The 24046-nt window shown below is 46.2% G+C and overlaps 3 protein-coding genes across 5 annotated transcripts in view; 1 reads left to right on the top strand and 2 right to left on the bottom strand.

Moving 5' to 3' along the window:
* Positions 1-7218, top strand: part of kcnd3 (potassium voltage-gated channel, Shal-related subfamily, member 3) — a 427850-nt gene extending 420632 nt beyond the window's left edge. For both annotated transcript variants that reach the window (XM_055932429.1, XM_055932428.1), the window contains one exon: positions 1830-7218. In XM_055932429.1, the coding sequence (XP_055788404.1) occupies positions 1830-2007 (178 nt within the window). In that variant the 3' untranslated portion in view covers positions 2008-7218. The remainder of the gene's footprint in view (positions 1-1829) is intronic.
* LOC129861216 (5-hydroxytryptamine receptor 1D-like) lies at positions 7209-9435 on the bottom strand. 2 transcript variants are annotated; one of them, XM_055932431.1, is made up of 2 exons: positions 8074-9435; positions 7209-7854 (listed from the first exon to the last, which is right to left on the bottom strand). In XM_055932431.1, the coding sequence occupies exons 1-2, from the start codon at positions 8890-8892 to the stop codon at positions 7705-7707; spliced, it is 969 nt and encodes a 322-aa protein (XP_055788406.1). In that variant the 5' UTR covers positions 8893-9435; the 3' UTR covers positions 7209-7704. The 2 variants fall into 2 exon arrangements, with proteins under 2 accessions (XP_055788406.1, XP_055788407.1); XM_055932432.1 differs by having other exon boundaries at positions 7209-7851.
* A 551-nt stretch (positions 9436-9986) lies between these two features.
* On the bottom strand, positions 9987-16824 carry ddx20 (DEAD (Asp-Glu-Ala-Asp) box polypeptide 20). The gene is made up of 11 exons (XM_055932427.1): positions 16572-16824; positions 14637-14731; positions 14303-14471; positions 14061-14175; positions 13300-13442; positions 13009-13147; positions 12797-12855; positions 12545-12627; positions 12276-12381; positions 11802-11903; positions 9987-11660 (listed from the first exon to the last, which is right to left on the bottom strand). Exons 1-11 carry the CDS (start codon positions 16765-16767, stop codon positions 10360-10362), a joined length of 2508 nt encoding a protein of 835 aa, XP_055788402.1. The 5' UTR covers positions 16768-16824; the 3' UTR covers positions 9987-10359.
* Between the last annotated feature and the right edge of the window lie 7222 nt (positions 16825-24046).

The following is a 24046-nucleotide window of genomic DNA, read 5'->3' as shown; positions in this document are numbered from 1 at the left end:
AGGTTGGGGGAATGGAATGGGAGGTTGGGGGAATGGAATGGGAGGTTGGGGGAATGGGATGGGAGGTTGTGGGAATGGGATGGGATGTTGGGGGAATGGAATGGGAGGTTGGGGGAATGGAATGGGAGGTTGGGGGAATGGGATGGGAGGTTGGGGGAATGGGATGGGAGGTTGTGGGAATGGAATGGGAGGTTGGGGGAATGGGATGGGAGGTTGGGGGAATGGGATGGAAGGTTGGGGGAATGGAATGGGAGGTTGGGGGAATGGAATGGGAGGTTGGGGGAATGGAATGGGAGGTTGGGGGAATGGGATTGGAGGTTGTGGGAATGGAATGGGAGGTTGGGGGAATGGGATGGGAGGTTGGGGGGATGGGAGGTTGTGGGAATGGGATGGGAGGTTGTGGGAATGGGATGGGAGGTTGGGGGAATGGACTGGGAGGTTGGGGGAATGGGATGGGAGGTTGGGGGAATGGAATGGGAGGTTGGGGGAATGGGATGGAAGGTTGGGGGAATGGGATGGGAGGTTGGGGGAATGGAATGGGAGGTTGGGGGAATGGGATGGGAGGTTGTGGGAATGGGATGGGATGTTGGGGGAATGGAATGGGAGGTTGGGGGAATGGAATGGGAGGTTGGGGGAATGGGATGGGAGGTTGGGGGAATGGGATGGGAGGTTGTGGGAATGGAATGGGAGGTTGGGGGAATGGGATGGGAGGTTGGGGGAATGGGATGGAAGGTTGGGGGAATGGAATGGGAGGTTGGGGGAATGGAATGGGAGGTTGGGGGAATGGAATGGGAGGTTGGGGGAATGGGATGGGAGGTTGGGGGAATGGAATGGGAGGTTGGGGGAATGGAATGGGAGGTTGGGGGAATGGAATGGGAGGTTGGGGGAATGGGATGGGAGGTTGGGGGAATGGGATGGGAGGTTGGGGGGATGGGATGGGAGGTTGGGGGAATGGAATGGTAGGTTGGGGGAATGGAATGGGAGGTTGGGGGAATGGGATGGGAGGTTGGGGGAATGGGGTGGGAGGTTGTGGGAATGGAATGGGAGGTTGGGGGAATGGAATGGGAGGTTGGGGGAATGGAATGGGAGGTTGGGGGAATGGGATGGGAGGTTGGGTGAATGGGATGGGAGGTTGGGGGAATGGGATGGGAGGTTGGGGGAATGGGATGGGAGGTTGGGGGAATGGAATGGGAGGTTGGGGGAATGGAATGGGAGGTTGGGGGAATGGAATGGGAGGTTGGGGGAATGGGATGGGAGGTTGTGGGAATGGAATGGGAGGTTGGGGGAATGGGATGGGAGGTTGGGGGAATGAAATGGGAGGTTGGGGGAATGGGATGGGAGGTTGTGGGAATGGGATGGGAGGTTGGGGGAATGGAATGGGAGGTTGGGGGAATGGGATGGGAGGTTGTGGGAATGGGATGGGAGGTTGGGGGAATGGAATGGGAGGTTGGGGGAATGGGATGGGAGGTTGGGGGAATGGGATGGGAGGTTGGGTGAATGGGATGGGAGGTTGGGGGAATGGGATGGGAGGTTGGGGGAATGGGGTGGGAGGTTGGGGGAATGGGATGGGAGGTTGGGGGTGGAGGCCCACTTATTATTATTTTTTCTATTCCTGTTTATACTGAATGTATTATTTATTATTACATTTCTTCGTTTGAGTGGCAGCCTACAGTGGCAGCCTGCAGCCTACAGGAACAGATTTTATAAATGGATAACTTGAAATGGATAATGTACCTGTAACCTCCACTCAACAAAAAATAACAAAACAAATAAACATTTGGTCTCATTAAAATTATGTTTCTCATCCCCTCCTCTCTCTCTCTATCCAGTCGCTCCAGTCTGAACATGCGTGTGGACGAACCCGCGCGCCTCAACTGCCAGAGCGGCACGATCACCACTGCGATCATCAGCATTCCGACGCCCCCAGCGACCACTCCTGAGAGCGACGCCCACCCTCCACCCTCAGGCCCCGCCCTTCAGAACGTTGTGAAGGTGTCTGCGCTGTGAGTGTAGAAGCGCAGCAGGATGCGCGGACAGACAGACAGATAGGATGGATAGACAGACTTATGCAGATAGACAGAAGGACAGTGCGAAGGATACGACAGACGAGCAGGCGAATGCTCTGAAGGCCGAGTCCCAGACTGAAGACATGGAGAAGGACTGCCCTCTAGTGGAGATCTACTGTAATGACATGGACTTCCTGTAGAAATGGAGGATGGATTTTTAGTCTACTGTAGGTGTCTGGGCGCTTCTGTATGTTTGAGTGGGCGTTTTTTGTGTGTTTGAGGGGTATACGTGTGTGTGTGAGAGAATGTGTGTTGGAGAAAATAAAAAAGGTTTGAGTTTGAGTGTATGAATGAGTGTATGAAAGAGAAAGAGAAGCACTTGATGGGTCGCTGGAGAGATGTAGAGCAGTAAAGTCATATGTCACTGTGCACGCAGCACCTTTTTATGGTTAGTGCTATCCGGGATCATTGGGACATCCCTACACTATACCTTAACCCTTACCTAACCCTAACCTTAACCCTTACCTTAACAATAACCTTTACCTAACCTTAACAATAACACTTACTTAACCCTAACCTTAACAATAACCCTTACCTCACCCTAACCTTATCCATTTTAAATTTCAACTTCAATGGGGGTATGGATGTCCCAATGATCCCGGATAGCAAGGACGACCTTTTTATGGTTTGGAACCTGAGTTTGACATTTGACCTGTCTGGTCTTTACATCGTTACAGCAGGAAACAGTGACCATATCAAAGAAAAGAACGCAGACATATTGAAATCATTAACGTTTTCCTCTGGTTTGTTTAGTTATTTATGGTTTGATTCAGTTTGATCCACTTATTCGTCGTCATAGATACATGTCACTCACCATCCCAAATCTTTTTTTTTCTTCTTTTTCTTCTCCCCAGGTATAATTTAATTTCACAGTGAAAATTCTTAACAGATCAAACTATGGTAGGTGTCTGTGTCAGAGATACTAGTGGGTTTCTTATATTTGTGAACGTGTATGTGTGTATGCCTGTATGAGTGTGTGTGAGTTTCAGGAGCTCTCTGTAATTTAGCTCTTTCTGTAAGTGTCCGTGGCTCTGTATACGTGTGACTAGCTGCCACTCATGGAAAGCTGCTGTACATATTTCTGTCTAAAATTCTCAGCTGGAAGCCTTTTACACAATATGTGCCTGTTTCGTTTGAGTAAATTCTTGATTTTATTTCTCTTTTTTTGTTGGTCGGTTTCCCTCCCTTTGCTTTCCTCTGGGGTCTAGTTGTAGACATTCAACAGACCTTTTATGTAAACTTGCTTCATTATCCAACACCAAGACCAAAAAGGTTGTATTTAAACTTAAACCACATCTAACTAAAAGCACAAGGTGTTTGCTGAGAATTTCTGACAGAGATCTGTCCAGAGCCTGGGTTATATTGTGAATATTGTTAATAGAATATTTTGTAATATTTTCCCATTGTTTGGCAGAGCCAGTGAAGCTGTCCTCTCTCACTCTCTTTCTCTCTCGTTGTCGTCCTGTGTATCTCTTTCTCTCTCGTTGTCGTCCTGTTGTATCCTTCCCTCCGTTCTGTGTGAAGAACAATATGCTTTTGGTAGTTGTTTTTAGTCGTCAATGTTTTCTCCCCAAACTCAGCTGGCATTTTTCAAAGTTGTTGGGTGTCTGTAATCTTCTATGTGGATAGAAACTTGGTGTTTGTACTTTTTCTGTGGCCTTCCATGTTTTTCCCCTGGGACATTCTAGGTCTTAAATGATTTATTTTTTTCCTGGAGAACTTGAACCTGGGACATCTGTTGTCATGGTGACCACAGAGACATAGAGGACAGGATGACACCCACCCATGGACCTAAACCAACCTTAACATCTAACACTAGCCATTTATCTCCTGGGTTATAGGGTCTGAAATGTCTCTTTACCAGAGACTAGAGTTGGGCTCAGTTAATTTCAGTATATTCAGACTGAATTCAGACCCCAACCCTTCCAGAGAAACAGGCACACAAAGGGGCAATGCAGAGTAGATCCATGGCATCTATCTACGACATGACACAGGACCTGTGAACCAACCAAACCAAAAGGGTTCAACTATGTTGGATCAGGAAGTTAATGGTATTGTTTATTTAGTGGACGACCTGCATTTGTAAGCACAGGTATTGTTACTTTAGAACTTGATGATGTATTCCGTGACCATAGCTCCCAGGATCTAGTATAGACCCAGTCGTTATGGGATAGAACGTTGCGATCTCCCCCTCCTCTAGGGAAAACAAGTATTCAGAACCCTTGACTTTTTTTAAATGTTGTTACAGCCTTATTCTGAAATTGATTAAATAAAAAATGTCCTCATCAATCTACACACAATACCCCATAATGACATCACAATACCCCATAACGACATCACAATACCCCATAACGACATCACAATACACCATAACGACAAAGCGAAACCAGGTTTTTCAACATTTTTACAAATGTATTCAAAATAAAAAACAGAAATTCCTTTGCATAAGTATTCAAGACCCTTTGCTATGAATCTTGAAATTGAGCTCATGTGCATCCGTTTTCCATTGATCATCCTTGAGAAGTTTCTACACCTTGATTAGAGTCCACTTGTGGTAAATTCAATTGATTGGACATGATTTGGAAAGGCCCACATCTGTCTATATAAGGTCCCACAGTTGACAGTGCATGTCAGAGCAAAAACCCAAGCCATGAGGTGGAAGGAATTGTCTGTAGAGCTTCGAGACAGGATTGTGTCGAGGCACAGATCTGGGGTAGGGTACCAAAAAATGTCTGCAGCATTGAAGATCCCCAAGAACACAGAGGCCATCATTCATAAATATAATAAGTTTGGAACCACCAAGACTCTTCCTAGAGCTGGCCACCCGGCAAAACTGAGCTATCGGGGGAGAAGGGAGGTGAACAAGAACCCAATGGTCACTCTGACAGAGTAAATAGTAAATAGTCCTCTGTGGAGATGGGAAAACCTTCCAGAAGGACAACCATCTCTGCAGCACTCAACCAATCAGGCCTTTATGGTAGAGTGGCCAGACGGAAGCCACTCCTCAGTAAAAGGCACTTCAGCCTGCTTGGAGTTTGCCAAAAGCACCTAAAGGACTCTCAGACCATGAGAAACAAGATTATATGGTCTGATGAAACCAAGATTGAAATCTTTGGCCTGAATGCCAAGCGTCACGTCTGGAGGAAACCTGGCACCATTCCTACAATGAAGCATGGTGGTGGCAGCATCATGCTGTGGGGATGTTTTTCAGCAGCAGGGACTGGGAGACTAGTCAGGATCAAGGGAAAGATAAATGGAGCAAAGTACAGAGAGATCCTTGATGAAAGTGCTCTGGAGCAGGTTGAGGACCTCAGACTGGGGCAAAGATTCACCTTCCAACAGGTTAGCAACGTAAGCACACAGCAAAGACAACGCAGGAGTGGCTTCGGGACAACTCTCTGAATGTCCTTGAGTGGCCCACCCAGAGCCCAGACTTGAACTCAATCGAACATCTCTGGAGAGACCTGAAAATAGCTGTGCAGCAACGCTCCCCATCCAACCTGACAGAGCTTGAGAGGATCTGTAGAAAATAATGGGAGAAACTCCTCAAATACAGGTGTGCTAAGCTTGTAGCATCATACCAAAGAAGACTGAGGCTGTAATCTCTGCCAAAGGTGCTTCAACAAAGTACTGAGTAAAGGGTCTGAATACCTATGTAAATGTGGTATTAAAGTTTTTTATATTTTATAAATTTGCACAAAAAAAAAAAAAACGTGTTTTTGGTTTGTCATTATGGGGTAGTGTGTGTTTTCGGTGGGGGGGGGGGGACTATTTAATACATTTTAGAATAAGACTGTAATGTAACAAAATGTGGAAAAAGTCAAGGGGTCTGAATACTTTCCGAATGCACTGTAAGTTACTCCATTGGCTCACAACAAAAAACTTGACCTTTTTCAAACGCAATTTTCTTGTTGTCTGCTTGTTTTAGTCCATTACAAAACTACATTTACAAGAAGTACAACATGTCTAAAGATTACTTTTCAACATTGCCTGCTCCCTGGCGTTCTCACTACTTAGAAAAACATCATATTGTAGGGCTTCCCTCATGCTCCTTTTCATGACGATGCTAGCAGCCACTTGAGTGAGTGAGTGCTAGCTATCTACCGATCGGAACATTAAACTAGCCAAGACCAACAACACAAACAAACAGACTATACAGCTACAAGCAGTTAGTGGAGTTACAAACGAATGGTACTAAACAAGTTAAATGTCTTACCTGTGATTAAATGTTTTCCATACACATAGATACGTGTAGCCTACTTGAACACCGCGTCCCCAACCTTCCCACACCGAATAGCCTGAAGCCACAGGGCTCTTCTCGCAGGCTCTATTTCCTTATGTGGGAGCATTGCAAACCGTAGGTTGGGATTTTTGACCTGGCTACATGTACATTGAACAATACAGCAGCTTTTCAGCATGTTTTGTTATTTCTGTATATCAAAAATTCAACAACGAGGTTGCCCCATTTTACAATGGGGGTCAATAGGAAATAATGTTTGTTTTCCCCAATTTGTGGGCCTGGTCGAGGGGAACTCCGACTAGGACTATTAGTGTACGCGTAATACACAGTCAGACGTTCTCTGTCACAGAGCAAACATAGAGAAACAAGCACAGGCAGGCAGGAACTTTTCCGAAGTGAATTACATTTTACTCAGTTTCCAGGCCTGGTTGTAACACTATTTGAATTAGATTGACAGAAAAGCGGTGTACAACAGCGGTCTGTAAAAGTAGGTTCACCGTTATTGGGTTGAAATAGAAAAGTGTTATCACAAGTCCTGCATACCATGACTTAAATCAAATAAAAAGGCTGACTTTGCAGTCTAGCCTACCATGACACTGTAGGGGGGGCAGTGATCAAACACACAATACTCCCCTAAAAAGTGTCAAATCATTGTTATCTTTTCCCTAATGATTAACACTAAGGTCTGTTATTGTGTCAGTCCTCTCTCTTCTTTTTTGTTTTCCTTTCCCTTAGCCAATTTGTCTTTTCTTCGGCTCAGTCTCTCCGTCACTCTTTGCTTTCCCCTGACTCCTGTCGTTGTTGACACTAATGCTGTGCGTATCCTGTCAGTCGTTGGTTATTATTTATGACCTTGTCTTGTGTCCCGACTGTGAAAACGCCTGATAAAAACATCTATATCTGCCGAAACCACCTCTGACTTTGTCTTTTATGTCATCCACTAACAGACATTGGGGATGGTGGGATGTAGTGTGTGTGTGTGTGTGTGTCTGTATTATAGTTGTAAGCAGCTTTTCTTCCTTCACTAATTACAATTTCACACATGCTGATGACAGTAAGAACAGACGCTGAACAGTCATACCCCTCATAAAGACATCGTTACGGCACATACTGTACAATCCTATTAGCTATTGTCTATTCAATTCATACATCTATACATGTGATAAAAAGGCTACCAGCCTGGCTAGCATGTTTTAATATTTACCTGAATAAACTCAGGTAAATTCCCCAAAAGTGAGATGTTATTAGTTTATTTACACATGATGATAGAATTCTCAATTGTATGAAATTATATTGTGCTGACAGGGCACTACAATTGAATCCTCTGCAGACCTGCCTTGACTTCTGTCCAGGGGTCCCAGTTCTCAGTCCTCCCAGTCCTGGGCCTGGATTGATTCCTCAGCCCCTGCAGAGGAGTGAGGAGATCAGCTTGCTGAACTCAGAGCGGAACTGTCTGGTGACCATGGTGTAGATGAGGGGGTCCACAGCTGCAGGGACACAGGTCAGGACCATGGCTGAGGTCTCCAGCTCCTTCAAGACCCAGCTCTGCTGGAGAAAAGGGGAGAGGGAGGGGGTGCAGGGGCAGAGAGGGGGGGAGGGGAGAGGAGAGAGGAAAACAGGGGAGAGGGGGGGGGCAGCGGGAAAGCGGACAGGAGAGAAGAAGGGAGGAAAGAGTAGCCTACAAAATTAAACACCGTAAAAGTTGTAAATTAATATGAAAGCTGTAAAGACTCATTTTCTGATAATTTCATGATATAGCCTACTCACTGAGTCTCTGCTCCTCGTCACGATGACATGTATTAGCAGAATCACAACCATGGGCATCCAGAAGAGAGTGAAGGTGATGATGCTGTACCCAAAGCGCTTGGCCAGTTTCCGCTCCCTCCTCTTCTGTCCCCTCTCCCTAGCAGTGGGGGTGAGGAGACACACGGCCCTCACTCTCTCCTGAGCTTTCTCCGCTGAAGGGGTGCTGGACTCCTCAGACACTGTGATCACTGTGCACCGTGGGAGTTGCAGAATCCGCGACGCTCCAGCCGCTGCTAAGGATTTGAACGTGTGCCCCGGTGCTATCCGCGGTGCTGAAACAACACAGTTCTGCCTACTCCAGATGTGCCTCGACACAGAGGGCCTCAGCTGAATCCCGCGGTCTGACACTTTGTTACCGTGTTGCCTGACTACTTTAAATATCCGCACGTAGTGAATAACTATTAAAGTTAGGCTGCAACCCCACACTGGAACCAAAATATATGCGCCAAACCGGTCCGCGTGTTTGTCTACGTGACGACGGCACATGGCTAGAAGTAACCCGAAAGCCCAGATAGCGAGGATCCAAACCTGAATCCTGCCCTTCGTCTTCTTGTTGTGAAACGGGAAAGCGATGGCCTGGAACCGTTCCATGCTGATGCTGACCAGGGTGAGCAGCTGAACGCAACTGCAGAGGGCGTAGGTGAACTGCTGCTCTCGCCTCCCCTCCAGTAGCACAGAAAGCAAGAGCGGGGTGTCCAGAGAGCATTTCAATAGGTCGTTGGCGGCCAGGTTAACCAGGAGCGCGTTGTTGGTAGTCTGCACAGTCCTAGTCCTGTACATCACCCAGCACACGAACAGGTTCCCCGGCAGTCCCAGGAGAAAAGTCAGGCTCAACACCAGATAGTTGAACACGAGGAACACCGTGTCACTCGTGCCTCACAGCCCTAGTGTGGTTCCGCTCAAAGCGCTGTCCATCACTGTACAGTACAGCGTAAATGTCCGATACTGTAAATTTTGTTTCGCCTTTTCTCTCCATCTCTGTTATCACACAGGCATAAATGCGTCACTTGTAGCCAACATACAAACGTCAAGCTGTTCTTTTGTCTTCATGTAAAGAAGCACACGTCCATGCCCAACGATGGAAGTCTATGCACCGCGAGCATTAACATAGAAATTAGATTTGTTTCATCCTTTTACCTATCTGCTTGGATGTAACCTAAAATAAGCCATCAACAACCCAGGTGATATTTCAACTCCTTCCATTGATGGTCAACAGTTCATCATTTAGTTTACTCAAATCTTTGCAGTTAAAACAAAACGTAAAATGTTTCCCAAACCGGCAGACATAGCCATGCGCCTAGCCTTTTCTCCTCTCACCAGGCAGCACAGAGCAAACGGAATAGTTTTGATAGCAGCATCCTTGACCTAGCTAGCCTATGACACACCGCATGTCAATGGAGTGAATTGGTCAACATTTAAAGTGTGTTCTGTGATTGAGTGGCATATTGAGGGAGAGACTGTTCCAAGCCTGATTTGATGAGCAGGGCTTTGCTGGCTGATTGGAGTATTCAGGTTTGGTCAGTGTGACCTTGCTGTTCTAGCCTGTGTTGTTCTGAGGCTGACGACTGAGCATTTTCCAAGAATACCATCATGGCTGCATTTACACAGGTAGCTCAATTCTGATCTTTTTTCCCCCCCAATAATTGGTCTTTTGACCAATCACATCAGATCTTTTCATGCCAGATCTTTTTCAGAGCTGATTGGACTAAATCTTTTTTTTCTTATTTTTTTTATAATCAGAATTGGTCTGCCTGTGTAAACGCAGCCCATGTTCTTCTCTGTGTTTCTGGAATAAGATTATATTATAGTGTCATGATTAGATTATATTATAGGGAATGACAAGGGGCATCAAATAAGGTCTGAAAGGAGGCATATTGAACAAAGGTATCTTTATTACAAAAGTACGTACACATGTATACAAAGTAGGCATAATAATAATGCATGTAGTAAACTCATTCATTTACCATGCAATAATATTAGCTCAAGTCCACTATTTTACATTCAAAATTAAAGACCAAAACGTGTACAGCAAATAACATTGTTATGTGGAAATCAGTGATTTCCTTAAAATAACTGAAGAAATGATTCATGTTTGTTCACCATTTGCTGCTCCTACATAGAGATATTTAAAGTTTTAACCATCTTTAACTTTGTTTCACTGATAACAGCAGACATTGAGTGGAAAGAAACTTCTGCCAAAGACATGAGCTAAAGTCAGTTTCTCTGGTCTACGTGTGAAGCCCTGTGTCAGTGTTTTAACAGTTCCTCCATGTACACAGAGTTCATACGGTAGGCAGCCATCCAGCTGGACGCCATACTGTGGTAGTCATGGTAACCTTGGTGGTGAGAGGGGGGCATGGAGGCGTAGTAATCCTCCCAAGCTCTGTAGTAGGCCCTCCAGTAGCCCTCATAACCCTCACCATCCTCCTCCACTACCTCACTCACTCTGTCCCTCTTGCTCTCACTCGCACGATTCTCAGGCACCTTCCTCTCCTCTAAAATATCTCTCTTCTCCCCTTTGACTTTCTTAGCCGTCTCCCTACTCCACTGCTGTGTTGTAGCCTCTCTGCCCTTTGCCTTCCACAACAAAGGTTCACCATCCCCGGGGTTTGTACTCACAGCTCTCCCCTCTGGTCTGGGGGATATGTGGTGGCTAGGATGGGGTACAGACGGTGAGTTGGATTGGCTTCTAGGTGGCGCAAACTTTGGTTTCCTGGCCCCATCCATGTCTGTGAATTGCTGTGCAGATTGAGCTTGAATCGGAATGATTGGTTTGTGTTCAGCTCCTCTGGTCTGATCTGTGGAGCTCTGCGTTGACTCGTCAGCTTGCCGGTCTTCCTCTATGTCCGAGTCAGAGCTGGACCCATCAGAAGTCGACTCCAAAGGTGACGGGTCAGAGTTCGTCTTTAGAGGCAGCTGTGTGGGTGTTGGTGGACGCTCTCCGTTCCGTGTCATGTGTGTGCGTGTGAGTGGCACATCGTCATTCTGGAGTGTGTGAGACTCCTCGTAGCCGCGCTGACCGTTAAATCCGTCGCCGTCGTCTCCGTGACCTCTGAACTGTCGGATGACCTCCACCGTCCTTCCCAGCCCTTCCCTGATGAAGCTCTGGAAGTCCAGCTCTGCCTCCTGGAAGGTCATGATCCCTGACCTTCGACTCTTGAAGGCGCTGAGCGGAGGGATCTTTGGCAGGGCATCCTGTTGCTCTTTACGAGAGAGAGCTAGGGAGGCCCCAGGGACTACTGAAGCCTTGGGAGGGGGTAGGAGGACATCCAGGGCAGGGGATGCATTTTTGGGCTTCGGCCCAGCCTTAGCCCCAGGCCTGGCTGTGTGCTGGCTCTTACATGGTCGGCTGGGTTCAGTGCTCTCTGGGTGGACAGGGCTGGGGTCCTGATCCTCGTCCCTGATGGGTTTAGGAGCTGGGGCTTCGGTCTTAGCCCGTCTCCTCCTCTCTGTCTTGGGGAACACCTGGGAATTAGTCCCTGGTGTCAGGGCCTCCACAGTGATATCCCAGTCACAGGGCTCCTGCATCAGCCCTGGCTCTATGGGGTCTGGAGGAGTGATGATGGGGTTAAGAATCACAATAACACAGCAACACCACACACATGCTCCATTTGTAGAAAGATGAGGGGAAACATCCACAATCTGATCTATGACTGAAAGCAAAGGTCATAAGGACATTCAGATCTTACCTGGTAGAGCGCAAAGAATCAGGTTGCACTTCTGAGCAATGGCCATCATCTTGTTCTCCTCCTCGCCATGGCAACAGTAGGTCACCGCCAGCCCATGTGTACCTGAAAAAAAAAAAGAGAAAACACTCCTTACGAGGACCCATTCACAACAGCTAGCAGGTGTGTGTGTGTGTGTGTGTGTGTGTATATAAAAGAGGGAGAGGTAAAAACAAAGTGGAGTTCTGACAACAGAAGGACGCCACTCCTGCCAGCCTGAGGTTGTCATGACGACCCAGAGAGTTTGTAGTCGGTTCTGTCCATCACCTCCACACACACACGGCTGAGTGATTAGCCAACCTGTTGACCTTGGGACCAATCTATAGACCGAGTGCTACAGCTAGTCTCTACTAGCAGCGTAATACAGACATTAGGACCAGACCGATGTCCTAGCCCTGTGATGGCGGTATAATGGCTGTGTTGACAGGCAGAACTCACCAAAGCGTCCGGCTCGTCCTATACGGTGCATGTAGGTCTCCCAGTCCTGAGGAACATCCAGGTTGATCACCAGATTCACCTTCTCAGCATCTATACCCCTGGAGGTCTGGGAGAGAAGATGGAAAGGGGGGAGGCTGCTTTTAGCAAGTGGTACAGAAATGTTCTGTTCTTAAGGACATTTGTGAGGATAGGAGAGCCCTTTGTGAGGTTATTGTGGAGATGAGGTAGGTATGAGGTCATGTATGAGGTCATGTAGCTGAAACACTCACCAGGTCAGTAGAGATGAGTACTCTGCACTGGTACTGTTTCAGTTTAGACATGGCCTCCATTCGCTGGTCCTGACTCAGACTACCTACACACACATTAACCCACATTACAGCGTTGTACACCACATCACAGCATATTACACCACATCTGATTCAGTTTAAGTATGGCAGTAGACTAGTAGTAGTAACAGTAGAACCTAGTAAGAGTAATGTACTCCAGTATAGTGCTCCTTGCTGGCTCTGGCCCACTCTCACCTGAGATACAGACAGCAGGAAGGCCCTTCGAGGACAGGATGTCTGCTAAATGCTGAGCCCTGCAGGGATGAAAACCAGAAGAAATGATTGAACAAAAAGAAAGATTAAACAAACTACTAATAGGGAGACGACACTGCAAAACAAATGACTGTGTAGACAGTTATTCAGATAGCTAGTTGATGTTACAGTAACCCTACAGCTGAGAGTCCTACCTGGTGTGCAGGTTGGAGAACACCAGAGCTTGATTGAAGGGAACTTTACTGAACAGCTCCAGCAGGAGCAGAACCTTCTCCTCAAACACCTTATGGGGCATGGCATGGGAGTGCACCAGCCTGTAGTACTGCTTCAAACCTGAGGGGGGCAGAATACACATCTCAGTGAAATAAAACACACAGCACAATCTTCTTGCTAATCATGACCCAAAATCATGGAATATCTCTGTGTCTGTCTGGGACGTGATGCCTGCTGTACCTGGATGTTACTGGTTGAGCTGTGATACTGACCTATGAGTCCGGGGTCGGAGGGGTTAAGTCTGACGAAGGTGGGCTCTCTCATGTAGTGGGCCAGGTGCTGGGCAAGGGATTCTGGGTAGGTGGCAGACAGGGCCAACATCTGTTTGTTGACCGGTAGAGAGGAGAATATCCAACTAGAGATAGAATTAGGAATAAGAATATTATAATGGACATTAACCTTCTTATGATTGTATAAAACGTCAGCCATTTTGGTAAGGGTGGGTGGCCAATTGCGCAGTCTCCAAACAAACATTTTAAAGGCCCGCCTTTTGGCCACAGACACTAAATGTTGCTGTTTTAAAGCTAACAATTTGTTTAAAAGAATATATATATAATCGCTCCATTAACTTTTCTACATACTTTATATCTGTCTTTAGTCATTTAAGTTTACACTAAAAACATTTTAGCATCCTGAAAATTATATTATATATATATAAAAAAGCCACTGCTAAATGAATATATGGGAAAGACTGATGACAATACTTTAGGTTGACAATTCTATTACATAATTTCTGATATTACATGCCTTACTTTTTATCCTGCATGAGTAAAAGCAGGAAATGCATCACCTATGTCATTAATTCCAATTAGACTGGTTTGGATGTCTCCCTGACCACAATGGCTGCCATTTTCAGTCCATTTTGGCACTTTAATGGTTTAGCCGCTCTAGTAATTTAATAGGATCTCTATGGAGACAGACAGACAACAGACAGACGTCAGTCACTGATCGAAGACCAGTGTGTGTGTCTCACTTGATCTGGTCCTGGAAGCTGCCTTCCTCCAGTAGTTTGTCAGCCTCGTCCAGCACAAACAGACGGATGCTGGCGGTAACCAAAAGACCCAGCTCAATCAGCTGCTTGATACGTCCTGGCCAGGGAAGAACACATTGATATACAATTAGACTTATGCCACTGTTTGATACACATGATACTGTTGCCATGGTTATTTACCTATAAGACAAAGGAACTGTATAGGTTTGCCTACAGTCACTGACCTGGTGATCCCACAGCGATGTGGCACTTCTTGAGACTGATCTTGTCCTGGCTGACGGGTGTCCCCCCAATGAAGACATGACACTGCAGGCCCTCCATGGCACTGCCTATAGCCATCACCACAGAGTGGATCTGCACTGCTATCTCACGGGTTGGGGCTAGCACCAGCACCTGTCACAGGAAGGGAAATCTTGGTCAATACACAATGTCCATCCTATGTCAAAGATTTGCCTGTAATCTGTCCAAATATAGAGTCAAGCAAACAGATGTTATGGATGACATTCAACCTTGACATGTGAAATGAATGCATGTCTCCGTTATGATAAATTGAGTCACCTGTGTCGTAGTGTTCTCCATTACCAGAGAGTCCAGGGCGATGGCAGAGAACACACAGGTCTTCCCTGTGCCAGACTTGGCCTGCACTATCAGATCTGAAATACAGCACACAGACATGAGACATGTAGGTTGCCAGCTTCCTGTCCTAAATAGCCATCTGTAAATATTCTGTAAACGATGTAAACACTTGCACGCATGCATCAGGTGACAACACCTGAGAGCCATGCACGTGAGCCTGACATCACCTAATAGCCTTTAGGGCTAAATCAATACCGCCCGACAAGACAACATCATCAGTCCGTTTTCGCGTTTCAATATCGTGGGCAGCCTTTGAAGAGGAAGTGAGACACCACACTTGCTGTTTTTTTCTGGTTCAATTTAACAGAGGTGTGGACTCGAGTCACAAATGTGATGACTTGCAACCCGACTTTGACACCAATAACTCGTGACTTGACTTGGACTTGAGCCGTATGACTCGACCTGACTTGATACCATCCCCAAGCCCAAATATTAAAAATGATGCTATTAAAAAAGTGTGCAGTGCATCAACTCTTCATTTAACGGATTACAGTTTGAGAAAAAGTTGCGCGTGGCAGTGCAGAGGAACGTCGGCGGGTGAATTCAGATGGAGCCCTTGGAAAGATGATACACAAACGTATTATTTTCGGATATAAAGACGACGCTGTATCAACAAAAAACAGATTGCAACTTGCAAAACATGCGGGAAGAGAATTACAGACGGAGGCGCAACAATTTCAAACTTTGTTCGACATTTGAAGCTGCACAAAGAACAGTAAGTCGTGGCTAATATAGCCGACAGTTATATATTTTATTACTTTACTAGTGTATCATGTAGGCTAATATAAAGTTATATCAATGAGCCTCTACACAGTCAGTCAGTGCGGGAACATGATCATTGCACCCAAGATTGAGCTACAACTGGCTAGGCAGTTGTTAGACCAAATCCTGCCTGATGTTACTGCTGTTCCTAAAACCATTGACATACGTTAGCCTACTGTAACCACAGAGTGTGTGTGTGTGTTAAGGTTGGGCGATTGTGTACAAGCCTACATTGTCCAATTGCACCCCATAGCGATCCTCGATAGTCGATCACTATGGGGGGGGGGGGGGTCTTTCTCATGGCTACCCATGTATTTCCATGGAAATATCATGTTTATTTGGAAAGTAATAAATAGATATTTTTAAAAGCATTCATGATTTGTGTAAATGTAATATATTAACTATTACACTTGTTAAAATTATGAAATGGTATTACATTTGGTGAAGAGCACATTATGACTTGTTTACGACTCGAAACTCAAAGTTTAGGACTTGAGACTTGACGGTCTTGACTTGAGACTTGACTCGGACTTGCCTGTCTTGAATTGGGACTTGAGTGCTAAGACTTGAGACTTACTTGTAAAACAATGACTTGGTCCCACCTCTGCAATTTAAATCAATGAACTAAGTAGACCAGCCCCAGCTGCTATTGCATTGGTGTCTATGGGAGACAATGATAAAAGGCCTGAGTGAACCATCTTCATTTATCCACCATCTTTGGATATTAAATGTAACAAAACATTATTTATAAAAAGCTATCTATTAATATTTTTGGGTGAACACTATAATTTGTTTACAAACATGATAACTGTACTTTTAACTTATGGTTGACGCAGCTTGTTGGCAAATCGGCGTGTCTCAACGAATTCAAAGCACGTGAATGCATCCAACTGGTATTTACGACTTCCCAACTGGTAATTTCCACCATCCCACTTGGTTATCAACGCAGCATAAATTCAAATGAGAGTCTAAACAGACTAGAAAAACAGACTAGAATAACGGAAGTTAGGTGGTTATGACATACAATTGCTGGCTACTGGCTAGCTAGCTAAGACGTAACGTTAACTACTGTAGACGCTGACGACAAGATCATACCGAGTCCGCATCGCCCCAACGGAATGGCTTTGAGCTGGATTGGAGACGGTTTCTTGAATCCAGAAGCCGCCAGTCCATCGAGCACGGGCTGCGACAACAACAGGGCGTTGAAGTCGATACCGCCCGACAAGACAACATCATCAGTCCGTTTTCGCGTTTCAATATCGTGGGCAGCCTTCTTCATTGAGGAAGCCATGTTTCAAACAAACCCGGTAGTATCGCGAGATGTTACTGTTTCTCGTTATTAGACGTTTTATTTTTTGTGTCCCTGTTCTCAACCTTTTGTCGCCATCTACTGTACGGTCAAAGATGGTTGATAAATTAAGAACTCGTAAGGGGGTGGCTCTCCTATAGACACCAGTGCGATAGCAGCAGGGTCTATGTGGTTTACTGACTATTGTTTTGGTCAATAAAGTGTGTCCATTGTTTTATTTTTGTAATGTCTGTTCTTAGTCAGAGTCCTATGAGTCAGAGGGAAAATCTCAATTGCATACTCCTCGAGTCCTCTCTCCTCGTCTCCAAGCAAGAAGCCCGCCCCTCTGACCTTCTCCTCCAATGGGTTTTGAGAAGGAGACGAGGAGAGAGGACGTGAGGAGTATGTAATTTAGATCTTCCCAGGGCATCGTCTCTTAACATTTATTTAGCTGATGTCATCCATAAAATCTGCATCTTTTAATGATAATACCTCATAGCTTTTCTTATTATCCGATAACACACACACACACAGACACATACATGGTGAGAGAGAGGGATAAGTACATTTTAGGCTATCAGAAGACTACTTATATTTTAGGCTACCAGGTATCTCACCACAAGCAATTATGTCAAACTATGGGTGTTTAAGGAAGCCATCACGTAATGGTTTTCTCATACTTCTCCTCTAAACATTTGAATAGGGAGGCCTGTCATTGGTCAGCTGCCGACAAGTAAACTGTCCCTGCGAGAGGCGACGACCCGTCAGGTGAGAGGAGATGTGAGAGGAGAGAGCAGATGGCGACCGGAGGGGACACTCCGAGAGGAGTGACAGATCTGACAATGCATTGAGGTGAGGGGTTGAAGGCTTTGGACTGAGGAGAGTTATACACTTCAAGGCAGGCCAGATCATGAAATTAAATGCAAAACATTTTGATTTCAGAAACACATTTTAATAGACAGGGGTAAGCCCCTTGATGTGATGAGTGAATTACAATATTTTGATAACTGAACTATTAGAAAATACAACTTGAATCCCCTTGTAGATTTATTGGAAGTAAAGAGACAATGAGGCAAAAAGGGACATGTAAAATGATCCATGACCACCAACATGGGAAGTTCATAGGAACATGTCAAATTAGGTGTCAAATGAAAGCTAAGAGTCTATATTTTTAAGAAATGAAGGCATAGATACATTTTCAATAGGTTCTATCTTAAATATTAGAAATTAGAAAGTGCTTTCATTTCTGGACAGATGGAAAAGGGGTCTTAGAAAACATCTACCAGAAAAAGCCTTAAAAGGTATTAGAAATACATCAAAACACAACAATGTTGAAATAAAGACCCCTGACAACTAATAAACACTTATATTTAGTATTTGCCTTCTGTAAGTTTGAGACATTGAAGTAAAGACCCCTGCCAACTAATAAACACTTATATTTAGTATTTGCCTTCTGTAAGTTTGAGACATTGCCCTTAGCCTTAAAGTTTTGTTACCAAAATCCTGCAAATCTTTAAGATATTTTCACATTTCTCATGATAAGGGAGGATAATGAAAGTTCAGAGAAGTAACCATTAGTTATATTGTGTTTTTACTGATATCTATTTGGTTTATGAATTTTTATTTAACGAAATTGGTCAAATCATTTCCAAATTGATAAAATAATTTCCGACAAACCAGTAACAGAATTACTGCAATTCAATTGGCTAAAATTGGAAATCGTAGTAGTCACAAACCACAGTTGGGTCACCTGCTAGCTGCTACAGTCCACTGGCATACTTATGTTCTGCTAACTGGCATACTGTTATGTTCCGCTAACTGTTTTCTTTTTCTTTCTGTCCACTGGTGGTCAAAGCAAGTGTGAAAACAGTTTTGACAACCCCTCTCTTTCCCCCTCTCTCTCCCGCCATCTCTCTCTATCTCTCTCACTCTCTCTCCCTATCTATCTATCTATCCATCTCTCTCTCTCTCTCTCTCTCTCTTTGCCTTTCTATCTCTCCTGTTAATGTCACCTCCCCCGGTTCTTACTGACATCTACCCATGAGCCCCCTCTCTTTCCATTTACTGTAACCAGCATCCTTACCCACTGAGCACCCACTGACACCAGAAGGGCTTTCATTTCAACGTCTTCAGACGTCTTCAGACGTCTTCAGACGTCTTCAGACGTCTTCAGACGTCTTCAGACGTCTGCAGACGTCTGCAGACGTCTTCAGATATCTACAGATATCTACAGATGTCTGTGTAAATGTAAAAGTTTAGTATAGTGCAGGACAGTACAGTAGAGTACAATACACTGGAGTTGAGTACCCTGTAATGTACTGTAGTGTACTGTACTGAACTATACTGTACTGTACTGAACTATACTGTACTGTTCTGAACTATACTGTACTGTTCTGAACTATACTGTACTGTTCTGAACTATACTGTACTGTTCTGAACTACACTGTTCTGAACTATACTGTACTGTTCTGACCTATACTTTACTGTTCTGAACTATACTGTACTGTTCTGAACTATACTGTACTGTTGTGAACTATACTGTACTGTTGTGAACTATACTTTACTATACTTTACTGTTCTGAACTATACTTTACTATACTTTACTGTACTGTTCTGAACTCATCTCAACTGTGCTGTACTTTGATGTCCAAACATGTGAAACATAGACGTCTATGATTGGTTCAGATTTGGTTGGGTCCGAACCAAATTTGGTCTTGTTTGGGGGCAGAGTTCACCAAAATAATTGCCAGTGTGTAGAATAATACCCAATTATGCAAAGGAGGATATCTTTACCTTTGTGTACCTCTACATCACCATGAAGAAAATGACATTCATATCCATAATTAGCAGGGAGATTTTACTGAAATTCTGTTACCAAACTTAGCATCTGCACAGTTCTTCATCTAAAATGTAAAAAATAGTCATTGTGCATAGTTGTATGGTTTGTTAAACTTTGAAATCAATCGTTTTTGTTTGGCATACATTTTAAAGTGAAAAATTTGAGTCTCCGTGCAATTCCGTTACCGTGGTTGTCAGGACCCGGTGCGAGAAACAGTCACTAATAATCGTCAGAACCCAGAAGATGAGGCAGACACAGCAGTACTAGAGATGGTGGTTTAATTAAAGAACAAAATCTTCAGGCAAAGAATCTAAATCCACAATGTCCAAACATAAAGTCAAGAAGCACAAAATGGATATCCTCCAAAATACAAAGAAACTCCACAAAGTGGTAAAAACAGCAGGGAAAAACAAACCTCAAAAGACTACTCAAAAATACACAAGAACTAAACCAGAGAACCTCTGGAAAATCCAATAAGAGAATCATATGTTCAGAACAAGGCTTGGGCTGGGGCTGGGTGCTAACATACAAACACTGAGCAAGGAACTGAGGAACACACAGTCCACCAGATACTGCCAGGACCGCTGCACCCGGCGGGAATCCAGTGGATGGTATAAGCCGACTGGCCACCGATGACACGGGGCGGAGGGGGAGGTCTGCCTGCCGGGATAAGGGGAGAAAAAACAACAGGTTTTAATAAAGAAATGTGAAATGTTGGATTGATCTTAAGGGATCTGGGTAAGTGCAGGCGAAAAGTAACGGGATTGACTCTCCTGGCAATCTTAAAGGGACCGATGAATCTCTGGGACAGCTTGCGAGACTCCACCCATAGCAGTAAGTTCTTTGTTGAGAGCCATACTCTCTGGCCGGGGTACAGGGTAGGACCGGGACGGCGACGTCTGTTGGCTTGTCGTTGGTACTGCTGTGAGGAACGCAGAAGATTAAGACGTGCCTTCTTCCACATAAGCCGACAGCGTCTGATGAACCTCGAGGCTGAAGGCACTCTGACTTCTGCCTCCTGGTCCGGGAACAATAGAGGAGCATAGCCAAACTGACACTCATGCGGGGATATACCAGTGGAGGAGGAGCACAAGGTGTTGTGCGCGTACTCGGCCCAAACAATGAAGGATGACCATGTGGACGGGTTGTTGGAAACCATACATCTGAGGGTGGTTTCCAGCTCCTGATTCATCCTCTCAGTTTGGCCGTTGGACTCCGGATGGTACCCTGAAGATAAACTGGCCGTGGCCCCTATGAGTTGGCAGAAGGCCTTCCAAAACCTTGAGGCGAACTGGGGACCTCTGTCGGAAATCATATCTTGCGGAATGCCAAAGACTCAGAACACATGGTTAATCACCAACTCAGCTGTTTCCTTGGCAGAAGGTAATTTGGTCAAGGGAACAAACCTGGCCGCCTTAGAAAACCTGTCGATGATGACTAGGATCGTAGTATTACCATGGGACGGAGGAAGGCCAGTAATAAAGTCCAACGAGATATGGGACCAGGGTCGGTGGGGAATAGATAAAGGGTGAAGGAGTCCTTGAGGGCGGAGGTGAGAAGATTTGCCCTGGCAGCACACGGAACAGGCCTTGACGAAAGTGGCAACGTCTGCTTTTATGGTGGGCCACCAGAACTTACGCTGGATGAACTCCAAGGTGCGACCTACGCCCGGGTGACAGGTGAGGCGAGAGGAGTGCCCCCACAGAAGGACTTGGGACCTTGCTGCCTTGGGAACAAACAACCGATTGGCAGGACCTCCTCCAGGGCCCGGTTCGATGGCTTGAGCTTGTTTCACGGTATCCTCCACTTGCCACGAGATCGGAGCCACGATCTTAGCGGCAGGAAGGACAGTCATGTCAGAATCTTCTCGAATGGCAGGAGAGTAGATTCGTGACAAGGCGTCCGGTTTGAGATTCTTCGACCCGGGTCTATAGGTGAGGATAAACTGAAATCGTCTGAAGAAAAGAGACCATCGAGCTTGTCTGGAGTTCAACCGCTTCGCCTGCTGGATATACTCCAGATTTTTGTGGTCCGTAAGCACTTGAAACGGTTGAGAAGCCCCCTCGAGCCAGTGTCTCCATTCCTTCAATGCCATCTTAACCGCTAGGAGTTCACGAGCCCCCACATCGTAATTCCTCTCGGCCGGGGTAAGCCGGTGAGAGAAGAAGGCGCAAGGATGAAGCTTCTTGTCTTCACCCCTCTGAGACAGGACAGCTCCAACACCAACCTCTGATGCGTCTACCTCCACCACAAAAGGTTCATCCGCCGTTGGTAGTGTCAGGATGGGAGCAGAGAGGATGCGCTGCTTGAGTCCTTGGAAGGCCGTCTCAGCTTCTCTTCCCCACAGAAACCTTGTGTTGCCACCCTTGGTTACAGCTGAGAGAGGGGCTGCCACCGAGCTGAAGTTCTTGATGAACTTGCGGTAAAAGTTGGTGAAGCCCAGGAAACGCTGAACTTCCTTAACGGACTTGGGGGTGGGCCAATCCGCTACCTCCCCTACCTTCTTGGGGTCCATCTGGACTCGACCGGGTTCCACTATAAATCCCAGGAATTGTACTCGAGAGGAATGGAATTCACACTTTTCCGGCTTAACGTACAAATGGCTGTCTAGGAGGCGTTTGAGCACTTGTCTGACATGCTTAGTGTGTTCTTGAAGGGAGCTCGAAAAGATGAGGATGTCATCCAAGTAAACAAACACGAAGATGTTAAGCATATCCCTAAGCACATCGTTTATGAGCGCTTGGAACACAGCCGGGGCGTTGGTCAGGCCGAAGGGCATCACCGAGTATTCGTAGTGACCAGTAGGCGTGTTGAAAGCCGTCTTCCTCTCGTCCCCGGGTTTGATCCGCACAAGATGGTATGCGTTCCGCAGGTCAAGCTTAGTGAAGACAACTGCTTCCTGGAGCAGCTCAAAGGCTGTGGCCATAAGGGGTAGCGGTTACGGACGGTTATGGCATTGAGTCCCCGGTAGTCGATGCAAGGTCGTAATCCACTGTCTTTCTTGGCCACAAAGAAAAACCCTGCTCCCGCCGGCGAGGTAGATGGACGCATGAGGCCTGCTGCCAGAGCGTCCTTGATGTAGGTATCCATAGCAGCTCGTTCGGGAGGAGAAAGGGAAAAGATCCGACCCCTGGGAGGGCAGGTCCCCGGAAACAGGTCAATGGTGCAATCGTAAGGTCTATGGGGTGGTAGTTTGGTGGCCCTCTGTTTGCTAAATACCGGTTTGAGGTCATGGTAACACTCGGGAACTCGGGACAGGTCGATGGATTCTAGAGACTTGGGAGGGGAACTCGGGGAGATACAAGTGGCTTGGCACGTAGGACCCCACTGCTTGATAGTGCCCACAGACCAGTCGATGTGAGGGTTATGGCTGTGAAGCCAGGGGTAACCAAGGACGAGAGGGAACTCGGAACAGGAGATCAGATGAAAGTTCATCACTTCCTGGTGTTGGGAAACTGAAAGTCGCAAGGGGGTAGTGGCACGAGTGACAAGTCCAGATCCCAAAGGGCTTCTATCCAACGTAGTAACCCTTATGGGGTCACTTAGAGGTTCAGAAGGAACGCCATTCTCCTTCGCCCAGACCCCATCCATGAAGTTACCTGCGGCTCCAGAGTCTACCAAGGCTTGAAGAGGAAACTCGTGGTCGTCCCAGGAAAGGGTAACTGGAATGAGCAGGCGGGAGTTGGATGGATGGGAGGAGGTTATGTTTCCCGTTACAGTCCTCCCAGGCCTGCACGGGAGAGTGCGTTTCCCTGGAGCCCGGGACACGTGGAGCGGAAATGGCCCGGTTTGCCGCAATTTAGACAGCATCGCTCCCTCATCCGGCGGTCTCTCTCAGCCTGGGAGATGCGTCCAACCTGCATGGGTTCTGGTGGAGCCAGTGAGGATAAAGGTGGAGACTCGGAGCTGGAACCGATAGGAGCTAGGGTGAGAGGTCTACGATTGAGTTCTCTCTCTCAGACGCTGGTCTATGCGCGAAGCACTCGCTTGAATTCTTCAGCAAAGGTAGAGTAGCTGGCACAGCAGGGACTTTGGGCATCCCACACAGCAGTAGCCCAGGCTAGGGCTTTTTCCGACAGCAGGGTGATGATATATGCTATCTTGGACCGGTCGGTGGGAAACGACGATGGTTGTAGCTCAAAGGAGAGAGAACATTGGGTGAAAAACCCCTTACAAACACTCGGATCACCTGAGAACCGTTGGGGAGGCGGCAGACGAGGTTCAGCCAGGGAGTTAACTGCCAGGGGCACTTGAATCTGATGAACTGGAGCAGAAGCGGTTGCCGGGGAAAGTCGATCAGAAATCTGCTTTATGGAAGTCAGCATCTCTGACAGAAGTTGAGAATGTCTAGCCATTAAGGCCTCTTGCTGAACCAGAGCAGCTTCGTGGCGTTGGACAGTCCCCTCGTGGTGGGACAGGATGGAACAAAAATCCTGGGTACTA

Source organism: Salvelinus fontinalis, chromosome 8, assembly GCF_029448725.1.
Source record: "Salvelinus fontinalis isolate EN_2023a chromosome 8, ASM2944872v1, whole genome shotgun sequence".
NCBI classification, from domain to species: Eukaryota; Metazoa; Chordata; class Actinopteri; order Salmoniformes; family Salmonidae; genus Salvelinus; species Salvelinus fontinalis.
Note: the sequence above shows the minus strand (reverse complement) of the source record. Positions and strands in the feature narration are given on the sequence as shown.

What these genes read in the sequence shown, in the direction of transcription:
- LOC129861216 (XM_055932431.1), bottom strand. Translation starts at nt 8,892, where the DNA reads ATGTACAGGACTAGGACTGTGCAGACTACCAACAACGCGCTCCTGGTT. An exon ending in TGACGAGGAGCAGAGACTCA is followed by an intron (nt 7,855 to 8,073) that starts GTGAGTAGGCTA and finishes CCTTTTCTCCAG; the next exon opens with CAGAGCTGGGTCTTGAAGGA.
- ddx20 (XM_055932427.1), bottom strand. Translation starts at nt 16,767, where the DNA reads ATGGCTTCCTCAATGAAGAAGGCTGCCCACGATATTGAAACGCGAAAA. An exon ending in CATCGCTGTGGGATCACCAG is followed by an intron (nt 14,176 to 14,302) that starts GTCAGTGACTGT and finishes TTCCCTGGCCAG; the next exon opens with GACGTATCAAGCAGCTGATT. An exon ending in TACTCATCTCTACTGACCTG is followed by an intron (nt 12,382 to 12,544) that starts GTGAGTGTTTCA and finishes CTTCTCTCCCAG; the next exon opens with ACCTCCAGGGGTATAGATGC.